The 19695-nt window shown below is 36.5% G+C and overlaps 1 protein-coding gene across 3 annotated transcripts in view; it reads right to left on the minus strand.

The window, feature by feature from the left end:
• Positions 1-1505: 1505 nt before the first annotated feature.
• The window catches only part of LOC113058201 (uncharacterized), a 64068-nt gene continuing 45878 nt past the window's right edge, over positions 1506-19695 (minus strand). For all 3 annotated transcript variants that reach the window (XM_026225889.1, XM_026225890.1, XM_026225891.1), the window contains exons 3-7: positions 3583-3706; positions 3269-3353; positions 3056-3161; positions 2676-2812; positions 1506-2101 (exon numbers count right to left, since the gene is read on the minus strand). In XM_026225889.1, coding sequence (XP_026081674.1) covers positions 1727-2101; positions 2676-2812; positions 3056-3161; positions 3269-3353; positions 3583-3706 — 827 coding nt within the window. In that variant the 3' untranslated portion in view covers positions 1506-1726. The remainder of the gene's footprint in view (positions 2102-2675; positions 2813-3055; positions 3162-3268; positions 3354-3582; positions 3707-19695) is intronic.

Consider the following 19695-nt stretch of genomic DNA (forward strand, 5'->3'; position numbering starts at 1 on the left):
AACACACACACGTTTGTTTTTGTGAAAAGTGGGGACATCCCATAGGCGTAATAGTTTTTATACTGTACAAACTGTATCTTCTATGGCCCTACACCAACCCTACACCTAACGCTAACCCTCACAGGAAACTTTGTGCATTTTTACTTTCTCAAACAAACTCATTCTGTATGATTTATAAGCGTTTTGAAAAATGGGGACATGGGTTATGTCCTCATAAGTCACCCTCTCCTTGTAATACCTGTGTCATACCCATGACATTATACAGAGTTGTGTCCTGATATGTCACAAAAACAAGAGTATTAGAGCCTGTAGTTGGTGAATAAGTAGTAATGCTTTGACTCGGATAACTCATTAAATCCATTAAATGAAAGAGATAGAAAATGAGGAGGTAGTGTCCCACACATTTAATGGCTGGTGCACAACAACATGCTCTTCTCACATGAGAGATTAACTCTTTCTTGGCATTACAAATATAGTAAAGACAAAATAATAAAAAGGTGGTAGAGCTAACTTATCATCCATACTGGTCCTCATCACCACATAATGTGCGTTATAAATTAATCAGTGATCAGTCTCTTAAAAGGCACACTGCACTATAATGTGATGAATGTAAAATACATAGTTTTGGCCGTTACAAAGTCTCCATCCACAAACAGACATTCATCATCTGCAGATATAAGGTATTTCATTTCACTTTAACAAGTAATCTGAATATACCCTTTGAAAATGCTAGTTTTGATATGTCCATTTATATATTTCAACTGGACAAAATACCAGTCAATAGCAGTTTGCTAAAGCAGTAATAATTATTCGATATTTTTACAATTTAAAATAACAACTTTCTATTTCAATTTTTTTTTTACAATTAAATGTATTCCTGTGATCAAAGCTACATTTTCAGCATCAAGTCTTACTCCAAGTTTAACAATGTACACTATTCAAATGCTTGGAGTCTTTTATGCAGCACACACAATGATACATAAAACTGATTTATATGATAAATGTTATTTATACGACAATGCTGTTCTTTAAATTAAAAAAAAAAAATATATATATATATATATATTCTCAGCTCTTTTTAACATTAATAATAGTAATAACACTAAAAACAATATTTATTTATTTATTTATTTGTAGAAAATCTGAATATTAGAAGGATTTCTGAAGGATTGTGTGACTGGAGAAATGATGCAAAAAAAAAAAAATCAGTTTTGAAAGTCATCTTTGATTGTTCCATATAAACTGTTTAACTGCACTTGCAAGTAATCTCAAGTTATTTTGTGGGATAATTAAATATATTCCATATTATGCAGCTCATTATCATAATTGCATATGCCCTTTAGAAACAAAAAGTGTCTTAGAAAATTTAAATCAATCTATTGTTTTCTTTGAGTGAGTAAACAAGATGATTTTAACATCATTTTTAAGCAAAAATTCTAGGCTACAAGCTTCAGGTTTGACAGTCTTGTGAACAAATTTTCTGTATGTGTTTTATGACCTTATTTCAGTGACTTCAAAATGATAGTTTTTCACTAACCACACATAAACATTGTTTTCTCAAAAACAAAATCATGTACATACATGCTATTTACATATTATTGTAGCTCAGTTTGTACTGAATACAGTATTATCAGAATTTAGCAATGTATATGTTTAGAAGCAACTGAAAAATGCACAAAAGTCATGGCATGTCAAAACTTCTCCAGGCTCGAAAACCCCATAGACCTCAGAGGGTTAATATGATGGCCAGAGTGATTACTGTGAGCGTGATCCCGGCTACAGATGATTCCAGCTGGAAGATCTCTGTAGAGGCTGATGAGAGCGTTAGAGTATAGCAGTACATGAATGTGTGATTGAGTGAGTGAGTGAGTGTGTGTGTGTCTGTGTCAGACAGGTGTGTGTTGCCTTGTGTGTGGTGTCTCTGACCCACAGTAGACGTCCAGTTGTACTCTTCACTCCAGTCGCTCCACACGGCATTGGGCAGGAGTTTCTTTTGATACCTGACTCTCACCCTGATCACGTACTGCTGATTTGAGGGCAAACGGTCCTCTGGCAGCTTGATTTGAGTTTCATTAGTGTTAATGGTATCGTTTGCCACATCCTACACAGACATTGACAGAATGAAGCATTTCTGCTGTGATGAACGCTAATAGAGTCACAGTGAGATGGTTCTGAATCTGCATTCAGATGCACATCATTTAATCATCCTCTGTCTTTAACCATTACAGTTTGTTTTACAATCACTTACACACTAAAGGCACTCAAGACACACTCCTAGTAATGCATCCTCAAACAAAGACAGCAAAACTGCAAGCCCATTATCAATTTGCAAATGTGAAATAACATTTTTTGCAAAACACTGAAAACTTTTCTGCACATAAAACACTGACATCTCATGAGTTCTTGAAACCCCACCATTTGAAACTTTGTTTCTATTGCTGAATATGCTGTATACAGTATTTAAGAGCAGACTGAACATGGATAAGTTAGCTGTGTTTGACATCCCTCTGTAACTGGTGTGTATAAGGTAATCATCTGTGGTTTGTGAGTTGCAAGAGATGTGTGGTGTAGAGTTTAGAGAAAATAATCCACAGTTTCATAAATCATATATAAGCAATTGTCAAAGAAAAATTATGGAAAAAAAGAGGTTGACATAGAGAAGTTGATATGCTCACCTTCCAGCTCTGAGCAACAGATCTGTACTGGACTTCAAACTCTTTATATTTCTGTAAAGGACCTCTTGGAGGAACAAAACTCCATGAAGCATTGATCCCATGAACTTCCACTCCCTCAGGAGGAGCTGCTTTCACTGCTGCACACACAAACACATCATAATCGCTCATGCACACAGCTATCAGTGCTGATCAACTGGTCATATTAGAGCCAGAGCTGAAGCCGTGACAAAGATTCTCTCGTTAAATAATAAACTCTTTGTTTACACTAATTGATTCCTGCTTCTCATGTGTAAATATTAGTGATTGATATACAGCCCTTTTCCAATCATACACTCTCTAGCTTTTGTTCCAGAATGTGGGAGTTATTATATTTGACTCACCACTGTTTTTTGAATTATGTAGTGCTATTTCAGCCATGGGATTTGTGTAGTTGTCACAATGGACTTCTTCATGTAATGTGGTCCCCAATGATATTGTAGGGAAACTCTTATGAAGAGAAAGAAATAATACATTGTATGACTTGTCATATGTTTGTTTGGTGTACTACTCAATGAATCTGCAGTTTAACATCTCAAACACATGCCGTCAGTCACCTGTCCTTTAAAACCCACTGTGGCAGAGCGTATATGAGGCTGTGCCGGGTCTGCAAACATCTGCACCATCTCTTTAGTCTGACGCCTAAAATAAAAAAAAAGTTCAAAATTTCAAATATAATAATAAAGCACATACCCATTAGGTTTTATTTTTCTAGATTCACCTCACAAACTAACCAACAAATGAATTAGTACAATTAAGTGAAAGGAACATGAAAACTGTTCTACATTCATTAGCTCTGGATCCTATATAATATGAAGGCTGACTGCTTAATCACAAGCTAAATATGTTATGAAATCACATTTTTCCTTACATCTTCTTAGCCATTACATGAATCCAACAGATGGTCTCTGGCTGGACTGGAGGGATCACATCCAGTTTTGAGGTGTTCCAAACACAACTGAAGGTGTTGTGGTAATCATTATGACATGTTAAACCTGGAGAAAGAACAAAATCTGAGCAATTCAACCTAAAAATAAAGGTTTCAAAAGGGTGTTTTCAGAGTGACACCACAGAACAACCATTTTTAGTTCTTCATAGAACCATACAGTAAACAGGTCATAAAAGAAACATCTTTAATTCATCCAAAGAAACTTTTTTCTATTTAAAAAAACAACAACAAAAAAAAACTGAGTGAAAAACACACATTTACTGAAAGTGTGTGTTTTACACAATGTGTGTTAAACCCTATACCCACTAAACTATTAAAATAGATCAGTCTTTAAAAAATCATACCTATCTAACTCTAATTAAGTGTGTCATTCCTGGTATGCGGTAACATTTTGGCTTCATAGGTATTGGAAAAAGAACTATTTTGCATTCTGCCAAAATAGTGACATAATTAACTATTAGGAATGCATATTTGTCAAGCTTGGTGACTCAAAAATTAATTATGTGTAGATTGTTCAGACACTGGCCATGAACATATTCCACCCTGTTATATATAGTTATCACAACATGTTAAAAATGTAAATGTTAAATAATAATGAGCTTTTCTTGGATAGTCCCTTATGCCTTAATTTTTTTTTTTTTTTTTTAAAACAATAACAAAATTATTGATTAATAGAATATGTCTTAATTATTAAGAAGAAGTACTTTTTGTGTAAATTTTCGCAAACAGGGTTGTAAAAAATACAAAATTTAGCACAAAAACATAAAAGCTGTAAGTGCTGCTCACCTCACAAAATAAGACTAAAGTATGCCAAACATTTAACATTGCTGTCAAATAATTATTTAAAATGACTGTCTAACAGTGTGGAACAGGGGCATAGATTACGCAGGGACGTGTCCCCCCACTTTAAATATCTCAGAATTCATTCTGTGACGAATGAGCTGATATTTTATTCGGACCCAGAAGGCGAGATTTACATCACGGAGCGCTAAACACTCATGCAGTGTGTGTTTTGTTTATACTCAAAGCCGCAGCACACTCTCGTGCAGAAAGTCATACCAGCAAACTCCTAATATGGACTATCACTGTATGAAAACAGTTGTTTTCACATAAAAACCTTTTACAGTCTATGAGAAAAACAGACACTTTTGGAAACATGAAGACAATAAACATACGATTGCGACAATATACGTTTTTTTTTTCAAGTCATCTCCAGGAGGTGATAAAGTATATGAAAAATGCTATTATTACAGTATAGAAGTTATTCTGCCTTATTATGTGATAAAAAAAGTGTTTGTAGTATATAATATTGTCCAGCAGTTATAGATTTCAAAGCCAATTAAAAGGCAGAAATTAGAGAAAAATTAAAGTTGCATATAGTATCCACTACCAGTCAGAATTTTTCGAACAGTAAGTCTCTTCTGTTCAACAAGCCTGCAATTAATTGATCCAAAGTACAGTAAAACAGTAAAATTTTGAAATATTTTTACTAGCTATTTTATATATAACTGTTTTCTATTTTAATATATTTCAAAATGTAATTTATTGAGATTTCAAAGCAGATTTTTTTTTCATTATTACTCCAGTCACACTAATTCTGATATTCCGATTTGCTGCTCAAAAAAAAAGCACCTTCCCCTTTGCCCTTTGGTGCCCAAAGTGCCCTTTTGTCAAAGCAAAATTTCCTCTAATTTTTTTTTTTTTTTTGTCATAAGGTTTCCTTTTGTGAATGCCTGCCCATGCCCAATCTAAATATTAGTAAAAAAAATTATAATAATTTAGCCGTCAATAAGATGACCAACATGACCTTTGACCTGACGACGACGACCTCCTCATCCGACCGGGATGATTCGTCACGCTGCACGCGCATTTTTTAATTGTCAGAGGATGTTATTTTCAACACCGCGGAAGCTGGTAAGTGGTGTTTCATTCTCAGCGAAGTGATTTTGATATTTATTTACTTCTTATTATTTTACAAGAACGAAGTGATGTGAGAACATGCAGATATGTTCTTTATATTGCGGTGTGTAGCCTGTAGTGTAGAGTAACGTTAGCGTGCTGTTTGAGGGAGAAACGTTTCACAGGCATCGAGGGCAGAGGCGTCATGCCCATTCAAAGATTTCTGAGCCAAGTTGATTTTAAATGCAGCTTCCAAACGACCAAAAAAAACAAACAAAAAAAACAGTAGAATAATATTTTTTATATATTTGATATAATCACACTGTTGTGATTAGATCGTTCAGCATCAGCTGCTAAATTCACATCCGTGTTCGCTGGCTGGCGCTGAGCGAGAGACGTTCGTACAACGCTTCATGATAATAACCAATCAAAGGTTCTGTTGCGCGAATGCAATGGCCAATCGGATACGTGCAGAAGAGTCATCATGAAACGCGCTGTTTTTGTTCACTTGCTCGCTGACTGAATTATTTAGCGAATTCTTTCTTCAGAGAGAGAGAGAGAGAGAAAAAACTAAAAAAAATCCTGATGTGCATATTGTAAGTAAAGTGCTTCAGTGATTGTAATGGTAGTTTTTGAGAGTGCCTGAACTCTGGCTAAACTGAATGACAATGTAATTTGATAATGTAAATGTTCTTTACTCTCTGAAAAATTAAAGTGTCAAAATAAGTAACTTACAATATTGTTATTAAAATTTACATTAAATGCAAATTCAGTCGTATTAAAAATATTTTATGGCATGATATGGCACTTAAGTAAAAAGTCGGGGTTTTATGTGTAGTTAATAGATTACACTACCTTTCCATTTGTTGATCAAATAACAATCTATAAAGGTGCAAAACGCGTTTACTTACACGTTTGAGAATCGAGATATTTCCTGATATATTAAGCATGTTTGGAATTGTTTTGAATAAAAAGGAAAAATAAATAAAACATAAGCCTATATAAGTTATACAGTGCTTTCAAAGCATGACTCAGTTGTTTATTGTTTTGTATCAATATTTAAGGTGGACTTATTGATTAGGTGCAAGAATAGTAGTGATGTTTAAAATAATAGATTGATAATGAAATAGTAGATTGTGCCTTGTTCTTAGATGGACAGAGACTGGAAAGTAATAGATCAGATGAGGAGATGGAGATAGAGGAAGAAAAAGAGTGACAGAAAGAGCAGGTAAGCAAGCCAGGAGACAGAGAATGGTGAGAAAGAGGAAAATGTAGAGTGTTTTCTGTAGTTTTTACTATAACAGCTGTTCTTAATTATTCTGTAGAACAGAGAAGAAAAAGCCATCAGGTTGGGACAATTTAAGACATTTCAGTTTCTAATCCCAGAGCTATTATTAGGTGGAAATAATTTTTATTTTTTTACTTTTAAACTTAAAATTGTCTCTTCTAATCTTTTTCTTTTTAAAAACTGCATCACAGCATTTGCTGCCATATCAATACATAATCATCCATATCGATACGCAAATCGGCAAGGAATGCATCACAATATATTGCTGTATTGCTATTTTGAACCGCGATATTTAAAGCCTTGTTCCATTTGCCCCTTTTATAGTTTGAGCACCTGCCCCTCCAAAGGTCTCTGCACGGCCCTGTTGAAAAGTACATTTTTTTAAGGATTCTTTGATAAATAGAAAGTTCACTAGAGCAGCATTTATCTGAAATATAAATCTTTTGTAAAATGATGTTTTTATCATCACTTTTGATCAACTTAAGGACTTATATAAAATTATATAAGCATTATTTTCAATAATTTATTTTCCAAATATATATATATATATATATATATATATATATATATATATATATATATATATATATATATATATATATATATATATATATATATATATATATATATATATATATACTGACTCCTTAAGCTTTTGAATGGAATAGTGCATAATGTTACAAAGTCCTTTTATTTCACATAAATGCTGATCTTTGGATCCTTCTTTTCATCAAAGAATGCTGAAAAAAAAATGTACTCATCAGTTGTAAATATTGATAATCAGCAAATCAGCATATAAGAATGATTTCTTAAGGATGTGACACTGAAGAGTAATGATGCTGGAAATTCTCCTTTGATCACAGGAATAAATTACATTTTAAAATATTCAAATAGAAAAGTTATTTTAATTAGTAAAAATATTTCACAATATTACTGCTTTTGTTGTACATTGGATCAAATAAATGCAGGCTTGATGAGCAGAAGAGACTTCTTTAAAAACATTGAAAATCTTTCCGTTCAAAAACTGTTGACTGGTAGGCTAGATTACAGATGTGTTATATTGTAATGTTATATATATGTGTGTGTTTATATGTGGTGAAGTGCTCCTTTTTGTTTTAAATGACCCTGCCCCATGAGTATTTAGTGGGCCGTGGTTGGACTATACAGTATTGTTCAAAATAATAGCAGTACAAAGTGACTAACCAGAATAATCAAGGTTTTTCGTATATTTTTTTATTGCTACGTGGCAAACAAGTTACCAGTAGGTTCAGTAGATTCTCAGAAAACAAATGAGACCCAGCATTCATGATATGCACGCTCTTAAGGCTGTGCAATTGGGCAATTAGTTGAATTAGTTGAAAGGGGTGTGTTCAAAAAAATAGCAGTGTGGCATTCAATCACTGAGGTCATCAATTTTGTGAAGAAACAGGTGTGAATCAGGTGGCCCCTATTTAAGGATGAAGCCAACACTTGTTGAACATGCATTTGAAAGCTGAGGAAAATGGGTCGTTCAAGACATTGTTCAGAAGAACAGCGTACTTTGATTAAAAAGTTGATTAGAGAGGGGAAAACCTATAAAGAGGTGCAAAAAATGATAGGCTGTTCAGCTAAAATGATCTCCAATGCCTTAAAATGGAGAGCAAAACCAGAGAGACGTGGAAGAAAACGGAAGACAACCATCAAAATGGATAGAAGAATAACCAGAATGGCAAAGGCTCAGCCAATGATCACCTCCAGGATGATCAAAGACAGTCTGGAGTTACCTGTAAGTACTGTGACAGTTAGAAGACGTCTGTGTGAAGCTAATCTATTTTCAAGAATCCCCCACAAAGTCCCTCTGTTAAAAAAAAGGCATGTGCAGAATAGGTTACAATTTGCCAAAGAACACATCAACTGGCCTAAAGAGAAATGGAGGAACATTTTGTGGACTGATGAGAGTAAAATTGTTCTTTTTGGGTCCAAGGGCCACAGGCAGTTTGTGAGACGACCCCCAAACTCTGAATTCAAGCCACAGTACACAGTGAAGACAGTGAAGCATGGAGGTGCAAGCATCATGATATGGGCATGTTTCTCCTACTATGGTGTTGGGCCTATTTATCGCATACCAGGGATCATGGATCAGTTTGCATATGTTAAAATACTTGAAGAGGTCATGTTGCCCTATGCTGAAGAGGACATGCCCTTGAAATGGTTGTTTCAACAAGACAATGACCCAAAACACACTAGTAAACGGGCAAAGTCTTGGTTCCAAACCAACAAAATTAATGTTATGGAGTGGCCAGCCCAATCTCCAGACCTTAATCCAATTGAGATCTTGTGGGGTGATATCAAAAATGCTGTTTCTGAAGCAAAACCAAGAAATGTGAATGAATTGTGGAATGTTGTTAAAGAATCATGGAGTGGAATAACAGCTGAGAGGTGCCACAAGTTGGTTGACTCCATGCCACACAGATGTCAAGCAGTTTTAAAAAACTGTGGTCATACAACTAAATATTAGTTTAGTGATTCACAGGATTGCTAAATCCCAGAAAAAAAAATGTTTGTACAAAATAGTTTTGAGTTTGTACAGTCAAAGGTAGACACTGCTATTTTTTTGAACACACCCCTTTCAACTAATTGCCCAATTGCACAGCCTTAAGAGCGTGCATATCATGAATGCTGGGTCTTGTTTGTTTTCTGACAATCTACTGAACCTACTGGTAACTTGTTTGCCACGTAGCAATAAAAAATATACTAAAAACCTTGATTATTCTGGTTAGTCACATTGTACTGCTATTATTTTGAACAATACTGTATAAAGGGTATCCCCAGAGCGTCAGGCGAGCCTGCACCTGAGCGTCATGGTGGCTGGTGTTTGTGTGCTTCAGTGTGTGAGCTGGTGTCAGTTTCGATGTGTGGATCGTACTGCTTGGTTTTTGTTTCCCCTTTTTCGTGATCGTGAAAGTTCCAGTTTATAACTACGCAAGGCAAGGCAAGTTTATTTATATAACACATTTTGTACACAATGGTAATTCAAAGTACTTTACATAAAAGAATATAATATTAAAATAATCATGAAGAAAAATAATAACAAAAATAAAACAAGCAATTTTAAAACTTTATTATGATTAAAACATTTACTTAAAATGAATTTAAAAATAGTTAGAAAATGATTTTACATTAAAAAATAATAATAAAGTAAAAAAACAACAACAAAAAAAACAGTGAAAATAGTGCAATCAGTTCGGACATTGCACAGTGCTCATTCAATAAATGCACAGTTAAACAGATGAGTTTTGAGTCTAGATTTAAATGTGACTAGTGTTTTAGCACATCTGATCTCTTCTGGAAGCTGATTCCAACTGCGGTAACTAAAGGCAGACTCCACTTGTTTTGTGTGAAGCCTTGGTATTTCTAACTGACTCGATCCTAGTGATCTGAGTGGTCTGTTAGGTTTATACTCAGTGAGCATATCTGAAATATATTTCGGTCCTAGGTTATTTAGTGATTTATATACGAGTAAAAGTACTTTAAAATCAATCCTAAATGTAACTGGAAGCCAGTTTAAGGACCTGAGGACTGGTGTGATATGCTCAGATTTTCTGGTTCTAGTCAGAATCCTGGCAGCAGCGTTCTGGATGAGCTGCAGCTGTCTAATGGTCTTTTTGGGAAGGCCGGTGAGGAGCCCATTACAATAGTCCACTCTGCTGGTGATAAAGGCATCAAGTTTCTCAAAGTCTTGGCTGGAAACAAAACATCTAATTCTTGCAATGCTTTTTTAAATGAGAGTATGCTGATTTAGTTACTGCTTTGACATGACTACTGAAACTAAGGTCTGTCTCCAGAATCACACTAAGATTCCTGACTTGTTTTTCAGTTGTTTGACCCCTAGAGTCAAGGTATGCATTCACCTTTGAAAACTTAATCTTTGTTTCCAAATGCAATGAGTTTTTTCCTTATTTAACTGAAGAAAGTTCTGGCACATTTACATTTACATTTGCATTTATTCATTTAGCAGACGCTTTTATCCAAAGCGACTTACAGATGAAGACAGTGGAAGCAATCAAAAACAACAAAAAGAGCAATGATATATAAGTGCTATAACAAGTCTCAGTTAGGTTAACACAGTACACATAGCATGGGATTTTAAATAATATAATAAATAAAAAGAAAACAGAATAAAAATAAAAAATAAAAGAATAGAGCAAGCTAGTTAGAGGTCTTTACACATACACACACACATAAATATACAATTGCATAATAAATTAAAAGAAAATAGAATACAAAAAGATTAGAAAGGTAGTTAGATTTTTTAAAGAATAGAATTAGAATAGTGAGTGTTAAAGTTAGAGGGTCAAATAAAGATGGAACAGATGTGTTTTAAGCCGATTCTTGAAGATGGCTAAGCACTCAGCTGCTCGGATTAAGTTGGGGAGTTCATTCCACCAGAAGGGAACATTTAATTTAAAAGTCCGTAAAAGTGACTTTGTGCTTCTTTGGGATGGCACAATCAAGCGATGTTCACTTGCAGAACGTAAGCTTCTAGAGGGCACATAAGTCTGAAGTAACAAATTTAGGTAAATGGGTGCAGAGTCAGTGGTAGTTTTGTAGGCAAACATCAATGCCTTGAATTTTATGCGAGCAGGTATTGGAACCCAGTGCCAATTGATAAACAAAGGTGTGACGTGTATTCTTTTTGGCTCATTAAAAATTAATCTTGCTGCCGCGTTGTGAATTAATTGTAAAGGTTTGATAGAGCTGGCTGGAAGACCTGCCAAGAGAGCATTGCAATAGTCCAACCTGGACAGAACAAGAGCTTGAACAAGGAGTTGTGCAGCATGTTCTCAAAGAAAGGGCTTGATCTTCTTGATGGTGAATAAAGCAAATCTGCAGGATCGGACAGTTTTAGCAATGTGGTCTGAGAAAATCAGCTGATCATCAATCATAACTCCAAGGCTTCTAACTGTTTTTGAAGGAGTTATGGTTGATGTGCCTAACTTGATGGTGAAATTGTGATGGAACAATGGGTTTGCTGGAATCACAAGCAGTTCTGTCTTGGCAAGGTCTTGGCACATCCAACTATTAATTTCATCAATGCATTTGCAGAGGGAGTCAAAGGGGCTGTAGTCATTTGGAGATAAGGCTAGGTAAATCTGGGTATCATCAGCATAGCTGTGATAGGCAATTTGGTTCTTTCTCATTATTTGACTTAGTGGAAGCATATACAGGCTAAACAAGAGCGATGCAAGAATTGAGCCTTGTGGAACTCCACATGTCATGGACGTCCACTTAGACTTATGCTCTCCTAGACTCACATAATAGCCTCTCCCTTCTAAGTATGACCTGAACCATTTGAGTACCATCCCAGAAAGCCAGACCCAGTTTTCCAGTCTCTCTAGTAGCATGTTATGATCGACAGTGTCAAACGCAGCACTGAGATCTAGCAATACCAGCACCGATATTTTGCCAGTCACAATTTAAGCGAATATCATTTATTATCTTAATTAGTGCTGTCTCTGTGCTGTGATGCCATCGAAAACCAGATTGAAAATTGTCCAGGTATCCATTTGAGTTTAAGTATTTGTTCGGCTGATTACAAACTACCTTTTCTATGATTTTGCCTATAAAAGGAAGATTAGATATTGGTCTAAAATTGCTCAAAATGGTGCTATCGAGATTGCTCTTTTTCAGGAGGGGCTTAACAACTGCAGTTTTTAGGGAGTTTGGAAATGTCCCAGAAAGAAGTGAGGTGTTCACCACTTCTAAGAGATCTGCTTCTAAGCAGTTAAGCACACTTTTGAAAAAAGATGTGGGAAGTGTTTCAAGACAGCAGGTTGATGATTTTAGTTGCTGCACTATGTCTTCCAGAATTTTACTATCAATTGTTCTGATAGAATGCGTGAGGCACCTTTCAGCACAATTCCTAGATATTCAAAAGACAAGTACTGACCAAATTACACTTGCTTGCATTGATAGACATCTTTAAATAGAGCAGCTACAACCCCACCTCTTCTAACAGTCCTATGTAAGTGAAGTTAGGAGGGGCTGCTTCATTTAGGACTGTTGCACTGCAGCTGTTTTCTAGCCATGTTTCATTTAGAAACATAAAATCCAGATTGTTTGTGGTTATAAAGTCATTGATTAGAAATGATTTATTTTTTAGTGAGCAAATGTTTAAAAGTGCTAGCTTGATGGCAGTGCTTTGTGTCTTTACATCATTCTTAGTTTGATGCATAATAGGCCGCAGATTAGATGAGTTTGCCCTTCGGCTTGAGAAGGCCTTAGACTTTCTATCACGTGATAAAACTGAAATAGAGAAAGCTACAGGCACACTGGGTTCCCGCTTGTTCTGTAAGCATTTGTGGATGTTGCTGCTATTATAGTGGGGACCCATCACATATCACTGAGGGCTGCTATCGGTTGCTTTTGGTTCACCTTTAGCAGATAGAGGGTTTGGGCCTTGGTGGTTGGGGGGCCCCGTCATTTTTTTGTTGATATCTGAGGTCTAGCAGCGAATGAGTGAGAGAGTTTAGTCCCAGCATACACCAATTCCTCCATTCTCTGCGATAAGCACAGAAGTGGAGATGCTGGAGAGAGGGATAATGTGTCTGGTGATATGGGCTGTGTCTCTGGTGTTTCCGGTGGCTGTGATGTGTTGTCCTGTCTTCCCTGGCTGTTTTCCAGAAAGTCGTACTTGGGTGCTGAATCTTGTAGCTGTTTTGATACATCACAGTCTGTCTGTGAGGAGCTCTGTGGGCAGGGCTCAGCAGGGACAGTGTCCATGAGCAGTGCTTGTTTTGGCTGCATGGTGTTATCAGTGTCCTTGTGGGATATGTCAACCACATGGGGTGGCAGTGGCTCAGTGGTTCATGTAAGTTGTTTACAAACCGGAAGGTTGGTGGTTCAATTCCCAGCTCCATCTCACCAAGTGTCGTGGTGTCCTTGAGCAAGACACCTAACCCCAGCTGCTCCCGACGAGCTGGATGGCGCCTTGAATGGCTGACACTGCAGTCGGTGAGTGAATGGGTGAATGTGAGGCAACTTGTAAAGCACTTTGGATGGCCATGTGGTGTGTTGAAAGCACTATATAAATGCAGTCCATTTACCATTTACATGATGACTCGGGCCCGGTGTGTGTGTGCTGAATGGATTGACACACTCTGCTGAAGGATGAGGGAGAAGTAGATATTGTCCTTAAACACTCTAGCACCAAGTTTGTTTGGGTGGAGGCCATCCGGTTTAAACAGTTGTCTATGGCCCCAGAAAAGATTGAAGTTGTCGATGAAATTCACTTCTTTTTTACTGCAAGATCTTTGTAGCCATGTGTCCAGCCCAAGCATCCATGAAAACATATTTGTTCCCCTTGCTGGGAGTGGTCCACTGACGAATGACTGAACTTTGAGTCTTTGAATTGTTTTAAAGATTTCCCTGAAGTCCTTCTCAAGGAGTTCTGACTGCTCTTTCCGAGTATCATTCTTCCCCACATGGATGATGATTCGATTTGCAGTCATGTGCTTCATCAGAATGTTCTGAAGTTCCTTGTTCACATCAGAGACTGTTGCTTGAGGAAGGCAGCATGTTGTTGTAGTCCTGCTACAGATGTTTCTGATAACAGAGTCACCCACTATCAGAGTCCTTGGCTCGGCTGCACTCTGAGCTGAATGCCGCGGTTTGCTCGAACTTGAGCGCCTGTTAGTAGCGATGTTAGCTGCTGGCTGATCAGATCCATGGTTAAACACATTTGGGGATTCCTCACCCACATTCATTAATGCTTCAAATCTGTTCTCAAGATGTACAGGGGGAGTTAGAATACCAGTATTTACAAGCTTGTCATAGTCGAATCTGGGGTAGAGGAAGCTATGGCAGCAATACGAGAAACTCATGACAATCTGATACCTCGTGTTCCTTTGGGTCTCCCTGTTTGTGCCATCGATTAGTGTGGCAATCAGTTTCGGCTTGTTCCTCTACACTTGGTATCTGTTGAGATTCAGAAGATTCATGGGACTCACCGGCTGTATGCTGAGAGGTTCCATGACGACGGTCTACTAAGTCCAGCAAGTAACTTTGCTTCAAGAATCACAATCCTTTGTAGAAGTTTGCAGTAGTTCATGCAATAAGTAGATCCAACAGGAGGCATTTTCTCTCTCTTCTGTTTGAATGTAGGCAGTTGTTATCCTGTCTCTGGAATGTAAGCTGCTGGCAGTGGGAGGCAAAGTCTTCTTTTTGTAGTATTATTCCATTCCCAATGTTTTTAGTTTTAGCGTTTGTGCCAAAAATCTGTTGTTTGAGCACTGTGCTGATCTGCTGATATGCGGGCATGGGATTATGTTTAGCTTGCATACGGATGACGCGTGAATTCTTTTTGTGAAGTAAAGGGAAGGAGGGGTTGGTTTGCCCGATATTTGATCGGAAGTCCTGCTGATCTGTATGTAAACCTACACAGCAAAATCCCCAGTGTTAATTTAACACTCTGAGTGTGGATTATATAAACACTGAAGCAGTGTTAAAAGTAACACTGAAGCAGAGTTGAAGTTAATGAGATAATTAAGAAGTTAATTGAGTTATGATTGACCATTATTGAAGACACCTGATGTTAACAAGCAGACTCACCAACCGAGAAAATCACAATTTGTGTGTCACCATTATAGTGGTCAGTGTTTGCTTTAGTTGGTACTTTGACCCTTCAGTTATTAATTTTAGATTTTGTGTGGCTGTTGCAACTGAGTTATACCATACAGACAGACCACAGCAAAGGAAATCTTATGGTATTGATTGTGGTTTGGACTTATTGTCATGGATTGACCTGAATGCCTGAGTTCAGGTTTCTTTACTGCGTACATAAATAAGATGGATAAAAAAGTGATCCAGCATTTTTGCCATAACATGACATGTTTTTAAAACTTAGTTCTACATAAAGAAAAAGTTCTTTAGTTTAGACACACAGACATCAAGAATCAGCGTGAGCATCACAACAACGGTGACCATCAAAAAAGCATGTTGTAGCCAATAAAAACTCATCCATGGCTCCCATCATGCATTGCGGCATGAATAAATTATGAGCTGAACTGTCTTTTTAACTTTTTATTCTAACTATATTTTATTTTTGCTGTTTTTATGTGAATTTTTAGTATCTAGTTTTGTGATGTTCAGAGTAGATCTGTTTATCTGGATATGCTGTTTGTCACCGTTTTTGAGATTCATATGCTGATTCTTGTTATCTGTGTGTGCCTAAAATTAAAACTCTTTTATAAAAAAAAAAATCTGAATCACAGAATCACAAGAGATGGCTACAAAATGTATAGAAAATACAGACTCTTTCGTTGTGTAATCAAAGCTGTTACAATCAATAATGATCCATAAGAAGAGAGGAGACTGTAAAAGAGTTCATTGATTAAGGTCAAGCAACAATTACATTAAAACATAATCATCAACACCCAGTGATTTTTGCTCTTGGCTTGACAAACAAACTTTTAATTTAAAAAGTCACAAGCCAAGATCCCAACTAAAGCAAACACTGACCACTATAATGGTGACACACAAATTGCGATTTTCTTGTTTGTGATTCTGCTTGTTAACATCAGGTGTCTTCAATAATGGTCAATCATAACTCCATTAACTTCTTAATTATCTCATTAACTTCAACTCTGCTTCAGTGTTACTTTTAACACTGCTTCAGTGTTTATATAATCCACACTCAGAGTGTTAAATTAACACTGGGGATTTTGCTGTGTACTCATGTTTCTATGTCTATTTTTAAGTAGAACTGTGTGTGTGTGAATTCTGTGTTTTGTGTATTTTAGGCCAATAAAGTGGGTGCTTTATAGCGACGCCATTTCGCCTCTACGCTGCTGTTTTGTTTTGCTTTTAGTGATTTTGTTTGAGTTGTTTGTTTCTATTTTGTCTTATTATCCATTTAGTGTTTGATCACAATCCCCCTTTGTTACCACAGAGCTGTGTGTGGCCATTGTTTGTTGGTTTGTGTTGGGTTTTGGAGATGATTAATGTATTGGTGTGTTTTCATTTTGGGCCTTATTAATCCACACCGTATAGGGTGGCTGTATATTTATTTTGGGGTAAATTGCCTACCGTATTGTGCTTTTCTTTATAGGCTGTATGTGTATTCATGTGTTAATTCGTTTTTCTTTCTTTCTTTTGCAGGAGTGGGGGTGATCCAAAAGTGGGCAGGCTAGGCGTCCTGCGCCTAGATATCAGCACTTTTCTTCATAGGGGCGTTGTGGAGGTTTTCTTGTTGTGGTTTGTACTAGTGTGGGTGTGCTTTGAAAGATTTGGGCAAAGGGTGCTAGCTGTCTTGAGGCCTACTGTTTAACCTGTCCTGCAAATGATACACCCCCTCTCCGTCATGAGAGGTTGTAAGTCTGTTAACTGATGGAATTTCATTATTCATACACCATTTAGCAGCTTAGTGATTTAGTTCTATGGTGCTATTGACTTTAGTAGCCTTTTAATATTATTTATGACTATGGAATAAAGGATTATACTTTTCTATACTCAGTGTCTTGTGATTGGGGGAGAGGGAAACAAACTTGTGTGCCCGTAGTCATGATTTATTATTGTTTGAGCATTAACTCAAACGCCACCAGTACAACTCACATCGCCCCTGGTCCCTGCCCGAAGGCACAAGGTGAAGCATAAAAGACGGCACGGAGTGTTGGCAGAACAGTCGAGCGATGTGCAAGAAATTTTCAGTGCACACACCTGAAGTGCAAGTATACACACAGACAGCTGCGTCTAGACTGCGCAAATGCTAAACCTTCCGCTTTTTGTGCATGGATGAATAAATACAGACAAAATTAAAGCAAAATGCGTGTTTTGGCGAATATCCTATTAAACACAGTCGGTTAGACATATCTTAATGTAAACAGAAAGAAAAGGCATGTGTATCATTATATTAAATCCGTGCTTTGTTCTTAAAGTTAAAGCAAATTAGTCTCAGTGGCCTTAAACCATTTAAGTTTTAAAAATAATAGTTGTGAGTACTCTGAACTTAATTTAGTTGAGTTCACTGAAAGATATACATTGCAATTAAATAATGAAGTGATTAATTGAGTGATAATTGAGCGTTAGTGATGAACACCTGCTGTTAACAAAACAGAATTACTGAAGAAAAGAGAGAAAGGAACTACAACTGACTTCAGACACAGCCTCACTAAAACCTGACAGAGTAATGTTAACTCAAACCATTTGAGGCAACCGATTGCCTTAAACCATTTAAGTATTAAAACTAACAGTTATTAGTACTCTAAGAAGCTATACATTGCAATTAAGTAATTAAGTAATTAATTGAGTGATAATTGTGAACTAGTGATGAACAGCTGCTGTAAACAAACAGAATCACAGAAGAAAAGAGAAACACAAGAACTACTACAACTGACTTCAGACACAGTCTTAGATGAAATCAACTGAAATAAAATACATTAAATATCTCAAGATCTGATTAAACAACCCCTCAAACAGCATCACCAGCTCCACTTATTAATAACCAGACTGACTTTATTTCTGTCAGAAGTCTACAGAAGATCTTATTGAGAATGAACTAAGGTTTAGATTTTAATTTATTGTTTCATTGAAAGTCAGGGTTTGCTTTAGTTGGGCTCTTGACCCTTCATTTCTGCCTTAGTTTTTTCTCTGGCTTTTGTGACCATATGTTTCTAAAACATTTGTTGTAACACACGCACACATACACAAAAACGCTGCTTTTATTCAAAACAATAACAATATAGTTATGTCCGATTTGCGATCGAGTCGTTTGATTTAACTGGTTCTTCTTATTGAACCAGTTCACCAAATTGAACTGGATTGTTTGAAACGATTCGCGTCTTCAGTAAGCATTAATGCACAAAAGCCTTAAACTGTTAACTTTTTTTAACATGACTGACAATCTCTCTGAGTCAGAATAAACCAATATCCCCGAGTAATTCATTTACTCAAACAGTAAACTGACTGAACTGCTGTGAAGAGAGAACTGAAGATGAAACCGAGCCGAGCCAGATGACGAACGAACACGCCCACTTCTGGAGCAGTTCTCGTTCTCGAGTCAAGAACTGGTTGCATCGGTTTTCGGATCACCAGTACACTGAACCGAGAACCGTTTCTGCCGGACGCGTCTATTTGAGAACCGATGAACTGATGACACTGTGCATGTGTAATTTTTCAAGTATTTTGTTAAACATCAGAAACTGTGATGAAATATATTTTTTTCTTTTTTTCTTTTTTTTTATAAATATGAATGCATCTAATCTGTATATTTTGTTAAATTGTAGATTATGTTAGATTATATAGGCCAAAAGGGTTTTCATGGAAGTTGGACAATAATTAAGACTCTAAAGACTATGTTTAATAGGAATAAGGGATGATTTATGAAATATCTGTACTGTATTTATAGATAACGATGACATTGTTAGTTTTTGTGCAGCATTAGATTAAAATTTTTTTCCCCTAATTTGTTGTTGGTGGCTGTTTTTGCCCCATTGACTTCCATTATAACGACATTTTTTGATTGCGAAGCCATGACACCATATAATCATGCATTCTTGATTGTTTGTGGTTTTCCCTTTTGGGAAGAGGTAAAAAAAAATATTTTTACAGTTGATCACTAGGTGGGACCATTAACCTTTTAAATAGGCCTGTGCAAAAAAAGGGCTTGGTTTCTGGCTAGTATATGGAGTTATATGGACTATAACAGCAAATTATAATGTTTGTGTGTGTGTGAGATTCTTGATTGTTGGTGGTTTTCCCTGTTGGGAAGAGGTAACATTTGTTATTTTTTACAGTTGATCACTAGGTGGGACCATTAACCCTTTAGAAAGGCCTGTGCAAAAAAATGCTTAGTTTCTGGCTTGTATGGAGTT

The sequence above is a fragment of the Carassius auratus genome, chromosome 40, assembly GCF_003368295.1.
Source record: "Carassius auratus strain Wakin chromosome 40, ASM336829v1, whole genome shotgun sequence".
Lineage (NCBI taxonomy): Eukaryota > Metazoa > Chordata > Actinopteri > Cypriniformes > Cyprinidae > Carassius > Carassius auratus.